This window comes from Babylonia areolata, chromosome 27 (genome assembly GCF_041734735.1).
Source record: "Babylonia areolata isolate BAREFJ2019XMU chromosome 27, ASM4173473v1, whole genome shotgun sequence".
NCBI classification, from domain to species: Eukaryota; Metazoa; Mollusca; class Gastropoda; order Neogastropoda; family Buccinidae; genus Babylonia; species Babylonia areolata.
Genome location: NC_134902.1, coordinates 35,541,982 through 35,561,006, shown reverse-complemented (window position 1 = coordinate 35,561,006; position 19,025 = coordinate 35,541,982). Strand labels below are relative to the sequence as shown.

Genomic DNA, 19,025 nt, shown 5'->3' with positions numbered 1-19,025 from the left:
GGTGGTGTGGTGAACAGTGAATGGGTGGTGAACAGTGAATGGGAGATGTGGTGGACAGTGAACGGGTGGTGAACAGTGAATGGGAGATGTGGTGGACAGTGAACGGGTGGTGTGGTGAACAGTGAATGGGTGGTGAACAGTGAATGGGAGATGTGGTGGACAGTGAATGGGTGGTGTGTTGAACAGTGAATGGGTGGTGAACAGTGAACGGGTGGTGTGGTGGACAGTGAACGGGTGGTGTGGTGAACAGTGAATGGGTGGTGTGGTGAACAGTGAATGGGTGGTGAACAGTGAATGGGTGGTGTGGTGAACAGTGAATGGGTGGTGTGGTGAACAGTGAATGGGTGGTGTGGTGAACAGTGAATGGGTGGTGAACAGTGAATGGGTGGTGTGGTGAACAGTGAATGGGTGGTGTGGTGAACAGTGAATGGGTGGTGAACAGTGAATGGGTGGTGTGGTGAACAGTGAATGGGTGGTGTGGTGAACAGTGAATGGGTGGTGAACAGTGAATGGGTGGTGTGGTGAACAGTGAATGGGTGGTGTGGTGAACAGTGAATGGGTGGTGTGGTGAACAGTGAATGGGTGGTGAACAGTGAATGGGTGGTGAGGTGAACAGTGAATGGGTGGTGAACAGTGAATGGGAGATGTGGTGAACAGTGAATGGGTGGTGTGGTGAACAGTGAATGGGTGGTGAACAGTGAATGGGTGATGTGGTGAACAGTGAATGGGTGGTGTGGTGAACAGTGAATGGGTGGTGAACAGTGAATGGGAGATGTGGTGGACAGTGAACGGGTGGTGTAGTGAACAGTGAATGGGTGGTGTGGTGTGGTGAACAATGAATGGGAGATGTGGTGGACAGTGAACGGGTGGTGTGGTGAACAGTGAACAGTGAATATGTGGAATGAGTCATCCCACCCCTTGCATGTGTTGGCGGTGCAGTCGCCTCCATTGATGGTAGTCCCGAAGACAATTTCATACCTCAGGAGGAAAGGCTGGAGCACGGTGATGCAGGCGAATAGGTAACAGGGGGTCATCAGGGTTTGCAGGTGGTGGTGGTGGTGGTGGTGGTGGTTGAAGACGGTGGAGAGTTTTGGAAATGTATGTGAAATCAGACTGGGCCTGCTTTGACAAGATCTTCCAGTCCTGCAGTTAACTGAAAGATGCCGTGCACCGTTCGCTGATGATGCTTTGCACACTGTTTGCTGATAGTGATGGTGACTGTGTCTTCACATCTCTCTTTTTCTTTGTTTTATGTCCCTCTGTCAGTTTGGTAATAAATTAAAAAAAATTTTTTTTTTAAAGTACAACCACCCACGTTACGATGGTGACATGCCTAGGGTTTTCTCCACTTTATATATAATGTGTTGGGGTTTTGTCTTTCCTCTGGCATTCTCTGCTGGGGTTTGGTCATGGATTCCTGTAGACATATATTGTTTCATTTCCCAAGCAAGTGTGAATTTTTTTTTTTTCCCACCGTATTGATCAGCTCAGTGTCAAACTGCAGAGCTACAAAAGTATTTATTTTTATTTCGGAGTTTGAGGCTGATGTTGTAATTGTTTTACTGGCGAATAAGAGAAAGCTACTAAAGCCCTTTAGGGGTGAGTGATTTCATGAAGAATTGAGTCAGTTGACCTGTTTGCTGCCACAACGATGGGTCATTTTGAAATTCATCAGTGACCCATGACCATCATGAAACCCAGATCCTGCACATACACATAAAAACTTCACAGTCCACACTGTAGGACACACCACACACCACTCACCTCAAACACACACACACACACACATGCACACACACACACACACACACACATCACTTGCTCTACAAACAGAACATATTTACACAATCTCTCCAGCTCTCCCCTTGTCACTGTGTGTCTGTCTCTTGTACCTCACCCTCCCTCCTCCCTGACCCCCACCACCCTTCCCCATCCCCCCCCCAGACCCCCCACCCCCAACCCCCCACCCCCTCTCTCCACCCCTTGAACATCTGATCCAAGTTAACTGTGTACCCATGAAAGAAGGGGAGAGACCAGCAATCATGAGACATTGCTGACTCACTGTGAAATTGTGTTAAGGGGGAGAGAGAGAAAAAAAAAAAGGGGGTGGGTGGGGGGGCAGTGGGACGTCTGCTTACGTAAGTCCGGTTCATGTAGTTCTTTCTTCTGTCCACACTGCAGTGGGAATTCATTTACGCTAGCTTAGTCATTAAGTGAAGGACGATGACTCTCAAACTAGGAGGCCAGTAGAGTGTTGGCCTGGTGGTAACTCGTCTGCCTAAAAAGCGAGAGAATCGGAGCGCACTGGTTTGAATCCCAGTCGCCAGTATTTTCTCCCCCTCCGCTAGACCTTGAGTGGCAGTCTGGACCCTAATCATTCAGATGAGATCATAAACCAAGGTCCCATGTGCAGCATGCACTTAGCGAACGTAATCCACTTCGGTAGGAAAACAAATAAAATTGCAAACAGAAAAAAATGATTGAAAATTGGTAGCGCTCTCAGTGTAGTGACATGATCTTCCTGGGGAGAGTTGCCCAAATTTCACACAGAGAAATCTGTTGTGACAAAAGATTATTATAATGCAGTGCAATACAATACATACAATACAATACAATACAATACAAGATTGCATTGGCTCTTAGTGCTACAACCTTGGGGATAATTGGCCTTTGGGACTGTCCCATCACTGACTGTCCAAAAGCCATAGTGGTCAAGAGAGTGGGGGTGTAACTTGGGCAAGACACTCTACACTATAGTATAATCAAATTCTAGCCCAGATAGTCAGGACAGCATTTGCCCTGTCTGCTGTTCTGATGGTCATAGACAGACAGACTATCGTACATACACACAGTTCAGTTTGCGTGTCCACTTACCTTATTTTGACAGACTGTCGTACATACACACAGTTCAGTTTGCGTGTCCACCTACCTTATTTTGACAGGCTGTCGTACATACACACTGTCGTACATACACACAGTTCAGTTTGCGTGTCCACCTACCTTATTTTGACAGGCTGTCATACATACAGTTCAGTTTGCGTGTCCACCTACCTTATTTTGACAGGCTGTCATACATACACACAGTTCAGTTTGTGTGTCCACCTACCTTATTTTGACAGGCTATCGTACATACACACTGTCATACATACACACTGTCGTACATACACACAGTTCAGTTTGTGTGTCCACCTACCTTATTTTAACAGACTGTCGTACATACACACAGTTCAGTTTGCGTGTCCACCTACCTTATTTTAACAGACTGTCGTACATACACACAGTTCAGTTTGTGTGTCCACCTACCTTATTTTGACAGGCTGTCGTACATACACACAGTTCAGTTTGCGTGTCCACCTACCTTATTTTGACAGGCTGTCGTACATACACACAGTTCAGTTTGTGTGTCCACCTACCTTATTTTGACAGGCTGTCGTACATACACACAGTTCAGTTTGTGTGTCCACCTACCTTATTTTGACAGGCTGTCGTACATACACACTGTCGTACATACACACAGTTCAGTTTGTGTGTCCACCTACCTTATTTTGACAGGCTGTCGTACATACACACAGTTCAGTTTGTGTGTCCACCTACCTTATTTTGACAGGCTGTCGTACATACACACAGTTCAGTTTGTGTGTCCACCTACCTTATTTTGACAGGCTATCGTACATACACACTGTCATACATACACACTGTCGTACATACACACAGTTCAGTTTGTGTGTCCACCTACCTTATTTTGACAGGCTGTCGTACATACACACTGTCATACATACACACTGTCGTACATACACACAGTTCAGTTTGTGTGTCCACCTACCTTATTTTGACAGACTGTCGTACATACACACTGTCATACATACACACTGTCGTACATACACACAGTTCAGTTTGTGTGTCCACCTACCTTATTTTGACAGACTGTCGTACATACACACTGTCATACATACACACTGTCGTACATACACACAGTTCAGTTTGCGTGTCCACCTACCTTATTTTGACAGGCTGTCGTACAGACACACAGTTCAGTTTGCGTGTCCACCTACCTTATTTTGACAGACCTTTTAGCACTGTTTTTTTCTCCTCTCTGGCTGGTTTCAAGAACTAACAGGTAGTCAGCACTGATATGTCCCCATTGCATTTGGCTGGTTCATAAATAACATGATTCAATTCGATCCACCAGCCTCATTACGTGTCATAACTTTACAACCTTAATTTTCTTTGAGTCTATTTTTCTACAAAGCAAAGACTTATTGACTCACTTGTGTAAACAAAGTGAGTCTATGTTTCAACCCGGTGTTTGGTTGTCTGTGTGTGTGTGTGTGTCCGTCTGTCTGTGTGTCCGTGGTAAACTTTAACATTGACATTTTCTCTGCAAATACTTTGTCAGTTGACACCAAATTAGGCATAAAAATAGGAAAAATTCAGTTCTTTCCAGTCATCTTGTTTAAAACAATATTGCACCTCTGGGATGGGCACAAAAAAATTAAAAAAAGAAGCCTAATTATATGCAAACTAACTGCATTTACTGTTATATTTATATTTTTTGTATTCTCTAAACTTGGCACTTTGACCTCTTATTCTGACACAACAACAAGAGGAGTCATTATTATCATTTTTTGTTCAAACAGGAACTTCTTTTGCTAAGCATGGAATTTTTATTTATTTTGCAAATGTTTTGGTGCAGATAGTAAAAAAGGGAAATTACTCTGTAATTAATGCTAGGGGACTTAATTTATCACAAGTGAGTCTTGGAGGCCTTGCCTCTCTTGTTTTAAAGTTGCTGTATAGCTCAAACTGAGCAGTGCACAGCATGTGCATACAGGGTACAGAATAATTTATCTCCAGAGAAGAGATATTTATGGGATAAAACACATGGACACCCAGAGGCTTTTCGCCCGTGTAAAGGACCTGCAGTGTGCAGCTGTCTTCCTTGCAGAGACTGGAGCGTCCGTCTGACGAAGAAGAAGAAAAGAAGAAAGAAACACACGAAGAATGCATGAGAATTACAGCCATACAATGTTTATCCATAAAAGACAAGAAATGTGTTTACTTGAAGCAAACCACACACACAGTAATCACATCCATTCATATGCAGTAATCACAGTAAAAGGACAGGTATTAACTATCATACTTTAATCATTAAACATACTCGTATACCAGAAATATGCTGTTCAAACAGTATTTTAATCAGTGAGGTGTCAAATCATGCTTACATGTACAGTTCTTTGGTGTTGTTTTTTCTTTAACAGGCAAATACCCGAGCAACAGTTCTGTAGAGTCACATCATTGATTGTCGTTGTTGAAGACCCACGCGAGTAATCTCAGTCTGTCAGATTGATTCTACGAAGTGTCCAGTCGGACGAAAAGCATGTACCGCGTTGCTGAAAGCGGTAGGGGGGTGGGGTGGGTAAACACTGGAGACAGCAGTAGTGGGGAAGGGGCAGTAGGGTAATGTATTGTGCTATTCATAAGACGTTTTCTGTGACAGTGGTCTTGTCATGCGTTGTGCACACAGATATAATGGATGCACAGTCCTATTGGTCACCTGTTTGAGTTATTTGATGTTCGGTTGGTTTCTTTTTTTGTTGTTGTTATTGTTGATTTCTTTTTTGGTTCATCATTTTCTTTAAGCTCCATTTTTTTTTTTCTTTTGCTTCACAAAAACGCTTTCTCATGCATGGGTGTGCACACACATACATATATGCACATTCATAAACACATGCATGCGCACATTCATAAAATGGACGTGCATATTCTGAACACATGCACAAATAGGCATATGCGTATGCATGTGCTCACACAGACACACACAGACAGACACACACACACAGACACACACACAGACACACACACAGACACACACACACAGACACACACACAGACACACATTACCACACCTTGACCCTGCACTACCCGTTCTCTTCCCCCCCCCCCCTCCCCTCCCCTCCAAATCCCTGCACCCCCCTCTTTGTTTTGTCTAATATCAGAGTGGTAAGACAAAGTTCAAGACGACCACAACATATACACACAGCCAGGATGCAAGAATGTTTGTGCATGTGTGCTCACACTCACACACATGTATATGCACACACACACACACACACACACACACACACACACACACACACACACACACACACACACTTTTTCTTCTTCTTTTTTTCAGTATTCACAACAGAACTTATGGCTATATTAATGGGATTGAATCACTTACTAGATCTTCCCATTTCCATATTTTAAGTGTTATTTTGTGTCGATTCTAAATCTGTATTACAAGCATTAAAATCTTTTAATTTGAGGACAAGAGGGGAACTCGTAACAGAAATTCGTCATGTAATTCATGTTTTGACCACCCGTGGTACAAAGATTAACTTTTGTTGGATCCCTTCTCATGAAGGGATTGTGGGAAATGAACCGGTGGATTGTTGTGCGAAAAAAAAGGCGCAGTGAACATTTACAATGCCATAGAAATTCATATTCCATATTCATTAGAAGGAGGTTATTCTCTGCTGGAGAAAACTTGCTGGAACCATGTCAGTAAACTAGAACAGGAGTCTGACCCTGACAGAGAAAATACTGACAATAGCTTGCGAAAAATTGATCGCATGTTTTCTTTTAAAACAAAAGGACATGATAGTAGCAGAAGGCTGACCGGTCTAATATACAGACTACAACTGGATGCCATAAAAACAAAATATACTTCAAATGTGACTTGCATTTGCGGCAATGAAATTACCCCTGTGCATATCATCCATAAATGTGAACAGTTAAAGCCATATTTACCTATGTCATTTACAAAATCTGCATTTCCATCTGCTTCCATTAGAAATGTCTTATATGATAATCAACATGTGTTTGAAATAGTTCAGTTTAATTTGGAGCCCAATTGGCTCTCTGTTGTGATTCTACTGGTTGACTAGTTAGTTTATTTTATTTCATTTATATTCTTTTTTTTCTCTCTTTTTTTCTTAATGCTATTTGAGGAGAGAGGAACAGGGAAAGCCATGATGATTCAAGGCATGGGTGGGGTGGGGGAGATGATGGATTTTCGTCTAAAATCACAAATGTGGATAGACGTTAAGCAAAAGAACGAACAAACACACGCACACACTTTGTGCTGATTCATCCCCACAAACCCATAATAATTATCATGTTCATCACATTAAACCATTCAGAATACTACAGCAAATTTGCCAAATGTCAATAATGCCAGCCTTCACAGGCAAAGCTTGCTGTGTCACCTATGTACACCAGCTCCCACCCCCACACACACACCCCACACACACACCCTCCCCTTCCTTCTTCTGTATTTACATGAGATTGGGAGGGAGTGGGTGGGTGGGCGGTGTGTGTGTGTTGAAAAGCAAACTTTTAGAAAAGGAATGTTGACACAACTGGGATATTTGAAAATTGGTTCAGCTCTTGTTTGTAGTGCTTGCACGCTCTTCTCTACCTCCTCCCTCCCCTCCCCTCCCTCCCCTCCACAATCCAGCCCCTTCCACTGCCCCTCTCTTATCTCCCGCTCTCTCCTTCCCTCCACCCCCAACAACAAGCCTGCCCCTCTTCAGGACTGCCCTACCCTCACTCCAAATCTTCATTCTTTGGTTGCTGTAGTCTGTCTGTTTAATATGTGCCGTGTCAGGCACTTGGTGCCGCATTTGTGTGTCAGAGAGAGAGAGAGAGAGTGTGGATGTATGTGAGAGAGAGTTTGTGTTTGTAAGTGAGAGAGAGAGTGTGTGTGTATGTGTGTGTGAGAGAGAGAGATAGAGAGAGAGAGAGAGTGTGTGTGTGAGATTCAAGATTCAAGATTTTATTCCTAAAAGTCCCCTTGAGGACACAGTACATGACGGACTTGTAATTCAGTGAATGAAATAATACTGAGAGAGAGAGAGAGAGAGACTGAGTGTGTGTGTGCGTGTTGTCAAAGTTTGGCAGCTTCTATTCTCTTTTGTCACTACAAACCTGGATAGATCTCAAAATGCCAGTCATGGCTTTGAACAGTTACCTGTTTCATCATTTCTTTTTTCTGATTTTTTTTTTCTCTTCAGAAATGTGTGTACGTTTTCAAAACGAATACAACATTGTCATTTATGATTTGTCTTTGGAAACTTATGCACATCCTGAAATTGGGATGATCTTTCTTACTGTTCCACTTATGAAAACAAGAAGGGGAGAATTATTTTGCCTGGTCTGTTGTACTTATGACCAGCAGGGGAAAGGTGAAAGAGACTGTTCATGATTTTTTTTTCCCTTTTGTGTATCTTCATCGAATCTCATTCTTCTTTCTCTTTTTGGTTTTGAGAACTGGAAAAAAAAAGTTGTTGTTTTTTTTTGTTTGTTTGTTTGTTGTTTTTTTTTGTTGTTTTTTAACTACTGTTGCTACTGCTGCAATTGTTGATATTTATTTATTGATTTATTTTAAATTTGATAATCTTGTTCTGCACAATAACTGAGTTGTTAAAGGGTTTGATTTTCAAGTTGAAGGTCCTGGGTTGGAATCATGGTGGTTCCTGATGAGTTTTAAGGGTGGGGATTTTTCCAACCTTCGAGGTCAACAGATGTGCAGACCTGCTTGTGCCTGAACCCCTTTTGTATGTATACAAATGCAAAAGATCAGAAACACATGTTGACTCATAATCCATGAAATTGTTTGTTGGGTTTGGGAAATACCAGCATACCCAGCATGCATACCCCCCAAAGACAGAAATGGTCATAAACGTAAGAGCCTATTCTTTCACACAAGAGAACAATGGAGTTGCAGCCCATGAACGTTGGGGAAAAACACTTCATATACAATGCACTGCAATATACTACAATGCAATACAACACAATACAACGCAACACTAATCTGATTGGAAATTATCCATGCCATCAGAGGTTCGACACTCACACAACATACTCTCTCACTCCTCAGTCGAGTCTGACACACATGAACATGACAAAGGTCAAACTAAAAAGATAAAAACATGTTCATCTGATCACACATAACCTTCCCTCCATGGGCTAAAGTTCAGTCCATGACAGGGAACCACGATCGATTTTGTGGTAACCTAGATTTCACTGTTATCTGGCTGCTTGTTTGTAAACATTGACAGTGCACTTTGCACTCAAGACATCTTATCACCGAGATGCCATTCGTGGCCTGCAGCTCCCGCGTGCACTCGTATGTACGAGTATGTTTTTACCATTTTTACTCTGCCATGTCGGCAGCCATACTTTTTTTTTCAGGGGTGTGCATGCTGGGTTTGCTCATGTTTCCATAACCCACTGAACCCTGACAGGGATTAAAGGATCTTTAACGTGCAGATTTCATCTTGTGCATGGGCACACACAAGAAGGGGGTTCAGGCACTAGCAGGTCTGCACATATGTTGATGTGGGAGATTGGAAAAATCTCCATCCTTAACCAGTGAGTTGTGCTGAAACTGGGGAATCATGGAAAAATCTCCATCCTTAATCAATGAGGTGTGCTGAAACTGGGAATCATGGAAAAATCTCCATCCTTAACCAGTGAGGTGTGCTGAAACTGGGAATCATGGAAAAATCTCCATCCTTAACCAGTGAGGTGTGCTGAAACTGGGAATCATGGAAAAATCTCCATCCTTAACCAGTGAGGTGTGCTGAAACTGGGAATCGTGGGAAAATCTCCATCCTTAACCAATGAGGTGTGCTGAAACTGGGAATCATGGAAAAATCTCCATCCTTAACCAATGAGGTGTGCTGAAACTGGGAATCATGGAAAAATCTCCATCCTTAACCAGTGAGGTGTGCTGAAACTGGGAATCGTGGAAAAATCTCCATCCTTAACCAATGAGGTGTGCTGAAACTGGGAATCGTGGAAAAATCTCCATCCTTAACCAGTAAGGTGTGCTGAAACTGGGAATCGTGGAAAAATCTCCATCCTTAACCAATGAGGTGTGCTGAAACTGGGAATCGTGGAAAAATCTCCATCCTTAACCAATGAGGTGTGCTGAAACTGGGAATCGTGGAAAAATCTCCATCCTTAACCAATGAGGTGTGCTGAAACTGGGAATCGTGGAAAAATCTCCATCCTTAACCAGTAAGGTGTGCTGAAACTGGGAATCGTGGAAAAATCTCCATCCTTAACCAATGAGGTGTGCTGAAACTGGGAATCATGGAAAAATCTCCATCCTTAACCAATGAGGTGTGCTGAAACTGGGAATCATGGAAAAATCTCCATCCTTAACCAGTGAGGTGTGCTGAAACTGGGAATCGTGGAAAAATCTCCATCCTTAACCAATGAGGTGTGCTGAAACTGGGAATCGTGGAAAAATCTCCATCCTTAACCAGTAAGGTGTGCTGAAACTGGGAATCGTGGAAAAATCTCCATCCTTAACCAATGAGGTGTGCTGAAACTGGGAATCGTGGAAAAATCTCCATCCTTAACCAATGAGGTGTGCTGAAACTGGGAATCGTGGAAAAATCTCCATCCTTAACCAATGAGGTGTGCTGAAACTGGGAATCGTGGAAAAATCTCCATCCTTAACCAATGAGGTGTGCTGAAACTGGGAATCGTGGAAAAATCTCCATCCTTAACCAGTAAGGTGTGCTGAAACTGGGAATCGTGGAAAAATCTCCATCCTTAACCAATGAGGTGTGCTGAAACTGGGGAATCATGGAAAAATCTCCATCCTTAACCAATGAGGTGTGCTGAAACTGGGAATCAAGGTCGGGGAAACTTGGGAGAGATTCCAGTGCTCTTACCTTTCAGCCGCTGCACCGGTCAGATGCCCTTCACTTTGGCTGCTGTTGTCAGGGCTGCTGATATGAGCGCTTTATTAACTCACTCAGTACGGCCAGTCCTCTCTTCTCCTCTACACAGACCCCTCGGATGTCCAGTGGGTGTCTGAATGACCTAACCTTTAGCTTCCATCGTCAGAATCGTGGTATTCTTTGTCAACATTCACGTCTTCAGTATAAGAGCCTTCCTCTTGCAATAGTTTGATGATGGTAATTAGGGTGAAACGCTGTTAACGTCGTCTCTTTCGCCGTTCGTATGGAGAGAGTTAAGGGACTGGTGGAGTGATGTCGGGGTGGGGGTGGAACATCTAACCTGACCTCTACCCGTCTGTTAGGTCACCTGCAAAACTTGGAAAGCAGTTTAACATCACATGATCGATTTACTCTGTATTCTGCATCCAGGCAACTGCATGACCCTCCACAGTATGTGAACATAATTAAGAACCCTGTTTTAAGAAAAGTCAGACTTGTATCCCTATTAAAACCATATACTTTAATTAAGATATTCCAAAAATCTTGAAAATCTGTGTTGCTTATTCTGCAAAGGTGTACAAGAAACTTAACTCCATTTTATTTTGACCTGACCAGAATTTTTTTTTTTTTTAATGTTAGAGAACAGTATATACCATAGAACTATTATATACATGTACACCTCAGTGCATTTAAATTGTCATTATTGTTTGCAGACATGAAGACATGCATTTCACATTCTCTGCTCTTGTCCAAAGCTTTCGCCCACAGAAACAAGTCTATCTCTATGTCAGTGATGCATGATTACTCTCCCATCTGTCTTGTCTTTCTCTTCTTCTTTCTCTGTCTCTTGTCTGCCTGTCTCTCTTCTTTCTTCCCCACCCCTCTCTCTTTCTTTCTCTTTGTTTGCTTCTCATGTATTGGTGATGTTCTTTATAGTGGATGTTAACACCATAGGAAGGCCACCGTGAACTTGGAAGACCCTGCAAGCGCTTCAAGGACACCTTGAAGACAAACCTCAAAGCCTGTGACATAGAAATCGCTTCCTGGGAAACTGATGCCCTTGACCGCTTCCGCTGGAGGATGCTGTGCTCTAGTGGCATAAAGACATTTGAAAATAAGAGAACGCTGGCCATTAAGGAGAAGCGTGAGCGAAGGAAGCAGGGCTCAACTTCTGGAGACGTTTTCCCTTGCAACACCTGTGGGAAGTGCTGCGCATCCAGAATTGGCCTCGTCTCCCATATGAGGACACACACTAACAGATAAGCCTGCCTACCTACTCGTCCGTCGGACCGACGGGAGACTCCATCATCAACACCATAGTCCCCACACCTGCCAACCCCAAATGTAATGGGCAGAAAGGCCTAAACAATAAACCATTCAGATTTCAGACCACCTGTCTGTCATGTTCATACCCCGTTGTTTTTGTTTTTTTGAGCTGATGTACTTTGTTGCCCACTTGTAAAAGCCTGCGTATGAAGATGTGGGTGCATGAATTTGCATGTTCACACTCCTATGGGAACTCACACGGCATGGCTGCATGCATGACCATCACACATTTGCATCCAGACATAGGCATGCATGTGAACATGTTCATGCGTGCGCACGCACACACACACACACACATACAAACAAACGTGCGCGCATGTACACGCGCGCGCGCACACACACACACACACACACACACACACACACACAATGTGTGGAAGTCTCAAAGACTGATGGCACTTTCCTGTGCAGGGGTGTTTTCTGACGTGTGTGCTTAGCTCTTTGAGACAATGGTGCTTCACTGTGTATGCCTGTGCAATATGACGACTGAATATCACTGCTTCTGTGTGGGTGCAGGTGGCAGAAATCAAGAAGGGGGACAAAGTGCTGATTACTGGTGAGTTGTTCCTGCTGCTGTCTCTTTATGATGTTTCCATTTTAATGAAATTTTGTATTTGTATTTCTTTTATCACAGCAGATTTCTCTGTGTGTGAAATTCGGGCTGCTCTCCCCAGCGCCACCCGTTTTTTTGTTTTTTTTTCCTGCGTGCATTTTTTTTTCCCCATTGAAGTGGATTTTTCTACAGAACTTTGCCAGTAACAACCCTTTTGTTGCCGTGGGTTCTTTTACGTGCGCTAAGTGCATGCTGCACACTGGACCTCGGTTTATCGTCTCATTCGAATGACTAGCATCCAGACCACCGTGTTACCTCTAGGCCATCACTCCACATAGATACTGTATTGGGATCATGTACGCCAATGTAGAGACAGTCTAGAGAGGAATGGTCAAGACGCTTATCTGCCAGTGCAGTGTGAGGGTCTGGGTTCGAATCCCGTTCTTGCCCTTCCTGCCAAAGTTTGGTGGCAGAATGGTTAAGATACTCAGCTGCCAACACAGAGTCCGTGAGGGTGTTGGTTCGAATCCCGCTCTCGCCCTTTCTCCCAAGTTTGTCTGGAAAATCAACCCGAGCGTCTAGTCTTTCGGATGAGATGATAAACCCAGTCCCGTGTGCAGCATGCACTTGACGCACTGAAAAAGAACCCATGGCAACAAAATCCACTTTTGAGAGGTACACAAATATATAAGCATGCACTCAAGGCCTGACTAAGCGCGTTGGGTTATGCTGCTGTCAGGCATCTACCTAGCAGATGTGGTGTAGCGTATATGGATTTGTCCGAACGCAGTGATGCCTCCTTGAGAAAATGAACTTCAAGTGACTGAAGGAATCAAACTGATCATCCTGTCGTTCAGATGAAACGATAAACTGAGGTCTTGTGTGCAGCAGGAACTTGGTGCACTGAGAACAACACATGGCGACAAAAGGTTGTCTTCTGGCAAAATTGTGTAGAAGAAATCCTCTCTGATAGGTACATAAATATACGTATATATGCATGGACTTAGGGCCTTGAGCAGGCATGTTGAATTATGCTGCTGGTCAGGCATCTGTCTAGCAGATGTGATGGTAACATATGTGGATTTTTTCAAACACGGTGACGCCTCCATCTGAAACTGAAGGCTGTGTTCTAGCACTGGCATTGGTGCTTATTTGTGGAATACAAGTTTTTCTTCCCGCATTGTGTTTACATAACGTTGCAAGCATGATGTGCATCATGGGCGCTTGTGCATGTAATTTTACACGCAGATACATACACACAGAACAAAACTTTTTTTTCTTTTTTTTTGGTAGAATTACTGAGGAAGGAAAAATGATGGTATTCTTTCCATATTGAACACAGCTATCATGTGTTCAGCACCATTTTTCCCCCTGTTTTTTTAATGGCTACGCACAGAGAAAAACTTTACTCTTGTTGAGAGATATTGACACAAGTGCAAGCGGTATTTCTTCACAGAGAGTCATTGTGTGAAGTTGCGTACCTTTGTCTCTGTAAGAGTGGCAGAACCTTTTTTTTGTTATAAATGATTTCTCTGCTTCTCTTCTGTTTCGTTTTTAGTTATCTGGTTGTACATTGATTGAGTAAAAATTAGGGAAAATAGATATGGAATAGATTCTTTTGTGGAATGGTTTCAGGCTGTGCATTCTTCTAAATTTTCTTCTTCTTCTTCGTGTTTTTCTTCTATTAGGCCAATTACTCTGGTGATAATAAATTTAATCTCATGTTAATATTGATATTAGCATTATTTTACTATATTATGTACTGTTTGTTTATTTGTTTTATTTCATTATTTCATCACTTACTGTTTATGAATGTTATTTGATACAAGTCATAATATGGTTCATCAGCCGTCATGATAAAATTGAAGTGCAACATTGTGAGCACAGTATAAGCTTGAAGTTTGTTGATGCTCTTTTGTTATTCATTGCATTGTAATCATGTGTATTGTTGAATAATTAAAGATTATTTAAACCAGGCTGTGCAGTAGTAAACATTTCAGGTGAGAAGAAAAAGGGACAAACAATGCACAGATATTGATTTGGGTTCATGTGGGTTTTTTTGTTTTGCTTTTATTATTTTTTTTTTTTCTGTTTGTTTTTGTTAGAGGGTGTGTAGTTATGTGTTTTATTCATGTTTATGGTATTTACGATTATCATGTTACAAATTTTCCCTCTTTAATTTTTTTCATGTTTATTTTTTATTGATTTCCAGCTGCTGCAGGGGGCACTGGTCAGTTTGCAGTAAGTTCTACAGTGTGTGTGTGTGTGTTGTGTGTGTGTGTGTGTCTGTGTGTTGTGTATGTGTGTGTGTGTGTGTGAGTGAGACTGACTTTATAGAATGGAAGTAACTTTATCCCATTACAATGGTTCATGCTGCAGAGGCCATATCCCTTTGAACCAAACATCCCTGTATTTCATCCTCTGCATGGATGTACACACGAAAGGTGTTCAGGCACTAGTTTATCAGCACGTACGTTGAAACCTGGATACTTGGTAAACCTCCACTACCATGGAGGCAGCGCAAGGATTTGAACCACTCTGTCCCACAGGGCAGAAAGTTAACTCATCTCGACCGCTGTACCCACGGATCTGTTCATGCTCTTCTGCCGGGTCAGTTATCAGCCCAGATGACTCTGTGTATGAACAACGACTTTGTGTAATTTCAAACCGGATTAAGATGCAGTGTACTGGATTGACCATGTCAAGACAGGTGCGGTGGATGAATGGTTAGAGCACCGCTGAATTCTTTCCTATGTTTGCTGACTCCGGTCCGTGGTTTAGGTTTTGGCATACCTGTCGGGTTAGGGGTGGAGATTTTACCAATCTCCCAGGTCAACATATGTGTGGACCTGCTAGTGCTGGAATTCCCTTTGTGTGTAATAGCATGTAGAAGACGAATATGCATTTTGAAGATCCTGTAATCATTATTCAGCGGGTTATGGAAACAAGAACACCCAGCATGCACACCCCTGAAAACAGAGTATGGCTGCCTAAATGGCAGGGTATGTACATGTAAAAGCCTACCTGCACATAAGGGTAGATAGAGTTGCAGCGCATGAACACAGAAGAAAAAAGAATCTTGTCTATTTTTCCTGTTCGGAAGGTAGGCAAGTAATTGCAAAACATGGCTGACAAGTCAGGCTTGTCTGGAAATTCACATGTTTGTTAAATGAATGTTTCCAGTGATTGCAGTGGTGATGATGATGATGACAGTGGTGGTGATGACAGTGGTGGTGATGACAGTGATGATGATAGTGGTGGTGATTATGGTGATAACAGTGGTGATGATGGTGATGACAGCAATGGTGATGATAGTGGTGGTGGTGATGGTGATGACAGTGGTGGTGATGATGGTGATGGTGATGACAGTGGTGGTGATGACAGCAATGGTGATGATAGCGGTGGTGATGATGGTGATGATAGTGGTGGTGATGATGGTGATGATAGTGGTGATAATGGTGATGACATTGGTGGTCATGATGGTGATGACAGTGGTGATGATGATGGTGGTGATAGTGGTGGTGATGATGGTAGTGATGATAGGGGTGGTGATGATTGAAATGAGAATAATGGAGGAGGAGGAGCTAAAAGAAAACTGTATCCTACCGCTCCCACCCCCTCCATCCCCTGCCTGTCTCTCCCTCCACAGGTGCAGTGGTGTAAGAACGCTGGCTGTGAAGTCATCGGCACCTGTTCCACTGACGACAAAGTTCAGTTTCTCAAGGTGAGAGGTCATCCACGCTATGTAAAAGAGTTGAAATTACTCATGCTCGGGTTGATACACCCATCCCTGTTGTGTGTGTGTGTGCGTGTGTGTGTGTGTGTGTTTACACCACTCTTTCCCTTTCTCTGTGTCTCTTTCACACACACACACACACACACACACACACACACACAGAGAAAATGCACACACAAACATTCAATAACACTCTCTCTCTTTCTCTCTCTCTCCCTTTGTCTCTGTCTTTCTCTCTGCACTTGCCCAATGTGCGGCTCCGAAAAAGAAGACGAAATTCACGTTTTATTCCACTGTCCTGCATATGCACACATCCGAAACAGATATCCATTCAACATAGAATCAAGTCCCGTTGATGACTTGACCCGCATGCAACACGTGCTAAAAAAAACGAGAACGAAGTGATGGAAACAGCTATGTCAAAATTTCTTACCGTAGCACTTAACTGTAGGCAGAAAGCACTAGAAAATGGACAGACGGTAAAAAGAATCAAGTAAAAGGTACGTAATTATATACAGATGACCCCTAATGCTAATGAATAAACGGATTCACTAATTATTATATAAGCAAATGAATTATGACCGTGGATGGTCCACATGTTGTTTGCTCTTTTGTTGTTCTTTTTCCCTACCCTTTTCTTGCGTACAGTTGTTGCGGTGTGTGTTTCGTGGTATTTGCTTAATTAGTTGTTGTTGTTTTTTGTAATCCCCCCTTGTCAAAATGGCTGTAAATGCTTTTGACAATAAATCATCAATCAATCAATCAATCAATCTGTCTTTCTCTCCTTTTTATGTTCTTTTTTTTTAAATATGTTTTTATTATCACTATGCTTATGGCTTTATTCATTGTTCTGTAATGTTCAAGGCAGGAACTGGACGTAATTTAAAAAAAAATTTTTTAAAGAGCACACCAGTGCTTATCTATAAATCTCAGAAATAAAGAACTTGTCTTGTTTCTATTTCTGTTCATCATTTGATGTGCGTTCACTCCTGTAAAATTCAACAAAGTATCCATTTGCTTTTGTGCATTATATATATATATATATATATATATATATATATATATATAAAAGGCCTTTTAATGGCTGTCCAGGCAGTGAACTGCGTGTCCACCGTATGTAAAGGCTTTTCATAGGAAGGCGGGGCCTAATTCTCTCCTTCCACTGTTTTAATCTTCTGTAACCAAACTGGGTACCGTTTCACCGATTCACGCTTGCTCGGAGTGAAGAAAATTAAGAGTAAAGTGCTTTTCCCAAGGACACACACACAACAAAAAAAAAAAAAAGAGGCCGAAATGGAGTGTTGAACCCTGACCCCTGGATCGGATGTCCAACGCCTTTTCTGGCTCTACCACGGCAACGCCCATTAATTATACTAATTGTGACTTGCCTTTTTAATGGCTATTGAAAAAAAAAATATATGGAAGCTTTGTCAGCAGTTATTTGATCTTGCACATAGATCCCATGTTTTCACAGAGTTAAACAAGCGTGAACTGCAGTCAATCAAAGTGGTCAGTGATAATAAATAGTAAAGAGTGGTAACTCTCTCCACACACAAGGTACATAACTTCAAGCCAGTGCTGCTTACACTACCAGTTCAGCTAGCACGCAGGTAAATAAAAGGTACATTGGAACAAACCCAGACACTTCCCCAGTAATAGTTTTATATTATGAAAAAAAAAGTGTTCCTTTGCCATATTTCACCATCTCATTGCCTTCCCATTTGGCCCCAGTTTGAAAAATGGAGCATTGGCTTAGTGGTAATGTACCCAGCTAGGAAACCAGTGTCTGCGGGTTCAAGTCCTACATGTGGACCACCGCTCCACTAGACCTTGATCGATGGTCTTGGTGCTAGTCTTTCAGATGCGACCGTAAACCGAGGTCCCGTGTTTAGCATGCACTTGGCGCACATGAAAGAACCCTCGGCAGCAAAAGGGTTGTCCCTGGGAAGATTCTGCAGAAAAATTCACTTTGATAGACAGGTCAACAACAACAACAACAACAACAACGAAAGGCTGGGGGGTGGGGGGTAGGTGGTGGTAGGATTGCACTTTGGCACCATGGGCTCTACTCAGGGAGAGCAACCTGACTTTCTACAGGGAAATCTGCTGTAACAAGAAGTCATGTATTGCAATTCAGTGCAATACAATACAATACTGTGCAATGCAATTCAGTGCAATACAATACAATACTGTGCAATGCAATTCAGTGCAATACAATACAGTACTGTGCAATGCAATTCAGTGCAATACAATACAATACTGTGCAATGCAATTCAGTGCAATACAATACAATACTGTGCAATGCAATTCAGTGCAATACAATACAATACTGTACAATACAATACAATACAATACAACACTGTACAGCGCAATATAATACAATGAAATACAACGCAATGCAACACAGTACGGTACAATGCAATGCTGCAATACCTATGGATTGTTTGCTTTCAGGACCTTGGCTGTGACAGGCCAATCAATTACAAAAAGGAAGATCTCAGCAAAGTACTCAAAGCAGAATATCCGGTAAGTATGTACTTTTAACATTTGCCTCGATCATATTATTCTGTTTATGATTTTTAATATATGTAAATCAGAAGTGTGCATATTAACATACTTTCTGAATTGGCACTGGTTTTTGCCTTGATCAAATTATACTGCTTATAAT

General features: G+C 42.3%; 1 protein-coding gene across 1 annotated transcript in view; it reads left to right on the top strand.

Annotated features, from left to right (window-relative positions):
* The window catches only part of LOC143301072 (prostaglandin reductase-3-like), a 48,119-nt gene that overhangs the window by 16,982 nt on the left and 12,112 nt on the right, over positions 1-19,025 (top strand). Inside the window, exons 6-9 of the mRNA XM_076615078.1 lie at positions 12,585-12,624; positions 14,834-14,862; positions 16,271-16,345; positions 18,812-18,883. Coding sequence (XP_076471193.1) covers positions 12,585-12,624; positions 14,834-14,862; positions 16,271-16,345; positions 18,812-18,883 — 216 coding nt within the window. The remainder of the gene's footprint in view (positions 1-12,584; positions 12,625-14,833; positions 14,863-16,270; positions 16,346-18,811; positions 18,884-19,025) is intronic.